The sequence below is a fragment of the Morone saxatilis genome, unplaced genomic scaffold (genome assembly GCF_004916995.1).
Source record: "Morone saxatilis isolate NCDOM2014 unplaced genomic scaffold, NCSU_SB_2.0 Contig0, whole genome shotgun sequence".
NCBI lineage: Eukaryota > Metazoa > Chordata > Actinopteri > Moronidae > Morone > Morone saxatilis.
This window is the reverse complement of record NW_023339650.1, coordinates 10650832-10653354: the sequence shown is the minus strand read 5'-3', so window position 1 is coordinate 10653354 and position 2523 is coordinate 10650832. Positions and strand designations below refer to the sequence as shown.

The 2523-nt window shown below is 37.9% G+C and overlaps 1 protein-coding gene and 2 non-coding genes across 3 annotated transcripts in view; all 3 read right to left on the bottom strand.

The window, feature by feature from the left end:
- Positions 1 to 194: 194 nt before the first annotated feature.
- The window catches only part of rpl7 (ribosomal protein L7), a 4680-nt gene continuing 2351 nt past the window's right edge, over positions 195 to 2523 (bottom strand). The window contains exons 5-7 of the mRNA XM_035681979.1: positions 1579 to 1688; positions 891 to 1106; positions 195 to 238 (exon numbers count right to left, since the gene is read on the bottom strand). Of these exons, the coding sequence (XP_035537872.1) occupies positions 898 to 1106; positions 1579 to 1688 (319 nt within the window). The 3' untranslated portion in view covers positions 195 to 238; positions 891 to 897. The remainder of the gene's footprint in view (positions 239 to 890; positions 1107 to 1578; positions 1689 to 2523) is intronic.
- Positions 749 to 841, bottom strand: LOC118325223. The gene has a single exon (XR_004796597.1). It is a non-coding gene; the product is annotated as a small nucleolar SNORD12/SNORD106 (small nucleolar RNA).
- On the bottom strand, positions 1279 to 1368 carry LOC118325217. Its single transcript, XR_004796596.1, has one exon. It is a non-coding gene; the product is annotated as a small nucleolar SNORD12/SNORD106 (small nucleolar RNA).

Here is a 2523-nt window from a genome sequence, read left to right as displayed (position 1 = left end):
TAACGTTACTGTCCTTCATTAGTTACAGGATTAAACCAGGGCACTATTATTTGTGCATTTGTATAAAGTCGCCCTCCTGTTATGTTAGGAGTCAATAGATACTTCTGCTCAATACCCAACTATAAGAGATCATATGGATGAGATTGCACACTGCAGTAAATGGCACCACACATTAATGCACAAGACCAAGACAGTTTTTTTCCATGTTTTTATTGTGTGTTTTGAGTCCTTTGAAAACCTGAAACAGAAAAAAAAAAAAACACTATTAGAGAATTAAAGATTAAGGAATAAGGATTAGATTAAGGAGAAACTAAACAAAGTCTAGTTTTTATTTTATTTTAAATAGTTTAAGTGAAGAGGCAAGTACACCATTAATTATGTGCTTCATACAGATCGCTCAGTCTTGTATGAAGACAGTATGGGGACCTTTAATCGGTAACACCTGTATCACAGTGGCACTGTGTGTGGAATACATTCAAAAAGTGTCGGACACATTCCCTTTAAAGACAGGCATCATCTAGTTCGATCTAACAAGACAAACTAAAACCTACAATCTAAAATCTACACTATAGATAGGACATTTAAAAAAAATGATACTGTGTCTTTGCAACATATCTTGTGGAAAAATTGTTACCATATTTTAATTTGGATGCAATCTGCATTTAAATGGTTTCAACCAGTCAGATTTGTTCTTCCCTCTTGCAAAGAATGAGGCATCTGTAGCAGATGATTTAAGATGGATGGCTAAGATGTGGTTTCAGACATAGTTGGCTTATTGTCAGCTGGTTTTCACCATAGTCGATAAGATGGGGAAAAAAGATTATGCATCATTAACCACACCTAATGAGCTTATGCATACTTTCAAGACCTGCAATGTTCCTACAACTCACCATAACTTCAGTTCATCCTCCTGATCATTCTGTTGATCTGATCCTCCCTGTTGCCAGCATCTCCTCCCTCCACAAAGTGTGTGGTCTTCTTATTCATACCACCACGGGGTGAAGACAGCTTGAAGGGCCACAGGAAGTTGTTGGCGGGCTTGAAGTTCTTTCCAACTGTGTAAATCTCGTGGATGAGGTCCTCAACGCAGATGATGCCATATTTGCCTGCAAATCAAAAAGCAATGTGCTTAACAAGTTGACCTGCACACAACCACTTTCACTTGAGAATGTGAAGTCCACAAAAGGCAAGACGTGCTGACTTCACACATCAATTACCAACTGAGAAAATGAAGTCTGCTATTAATGGATCCTAGCAGTGAAGTCACTGTTAGACTGGCATGTGGTTTCAGACAAAACTGGCTTAGTTTTCAGTTTTCTCACCATAGTCGATAAGACGGGGAAAAAAGTGTGCATCATTAACCACATGTAGCACTATGCCTTCATCTAACAGTACATTAAGTTGTGATTCTTCTTTGGAAACTCTGTTTGTAGCTACAATAACTACCTTAACACTGCCTTGATCAAGACCACATCTCTAAAAGTAGAGAAATAATGAGGGTTTGTTCAAGAACAATCTTCACCTCATATGCACCTGTACACTGCGCAACAAGTTAACAGTAAATGTTCGTCTACATACCGAGAGCCTTCTCCACCAGAGCGTTGTCTGTGAGGGCAATGCGCTGTTTCCTCATTCTGCCATGGCCTCGTTTGTAGATGAGCTCACGCACAGACTTCAGGTTGGGATAACTGGGAGAGGTGACAACATGTAATAAAGGTTATGATATAGCTCACATCTGTTATATCCCACTACATTACTAAGGCATTGTTAGAAACTTTGGATTTCCATTTAGCCATACAATTCATCTTTTTCCACTGATCTCAGTTTGAGGTATTCACATTGTACTTATAGCACTTATTTGGTTGTGACTAGAGGGTCTACACTGATTGAAGATTTCAACCCCTGACAAAGAAAAAGACCTCATGGTACATATCAAAATATCCTTCATGTTACATTACTGATTAGTGACACAATCAGTAATGTAACATGATGGATATTTTGCTGAAATGATAGTTACATGGTAGTGTACACTCAGATGTAGTCAGACAGCCTGCATCAACATTTCAATGGCATGTATGGGGAGCGTGTCCAACCAACTGCACTCTAATCTTCATCACAATCAAGCAGAGATTTGATGTAATGATATAAATCTTAAGAGATTAAAGACTTGTTATAGAAAAACACTAGACATTTGAGGCAGACCTAGGAGACAAAGTAATCATATATTGCACTATTATGCTTCGTTTCTTTGCTAAAAGTCAGGTCATTTAATCTTTTACAGCACTAAGCAGTGTCAAACAGATCAGAAACATTAACTTTCTATCTTATACTCAACATCCCATTAAAGAGATACCTTTGTGTAGGCATGCTTAACCTCCTGCAATTAATTTTGACATTAGGTCTGCTTTTTATATCAACTGTTGGATAGTACTTATTCCCTGACATTTGAAGTGAAGATACCCAAGAACCATGGCATTAGGTGCATTAAATATCAGATTAGGTTCCACTTTATTTGGATATTCC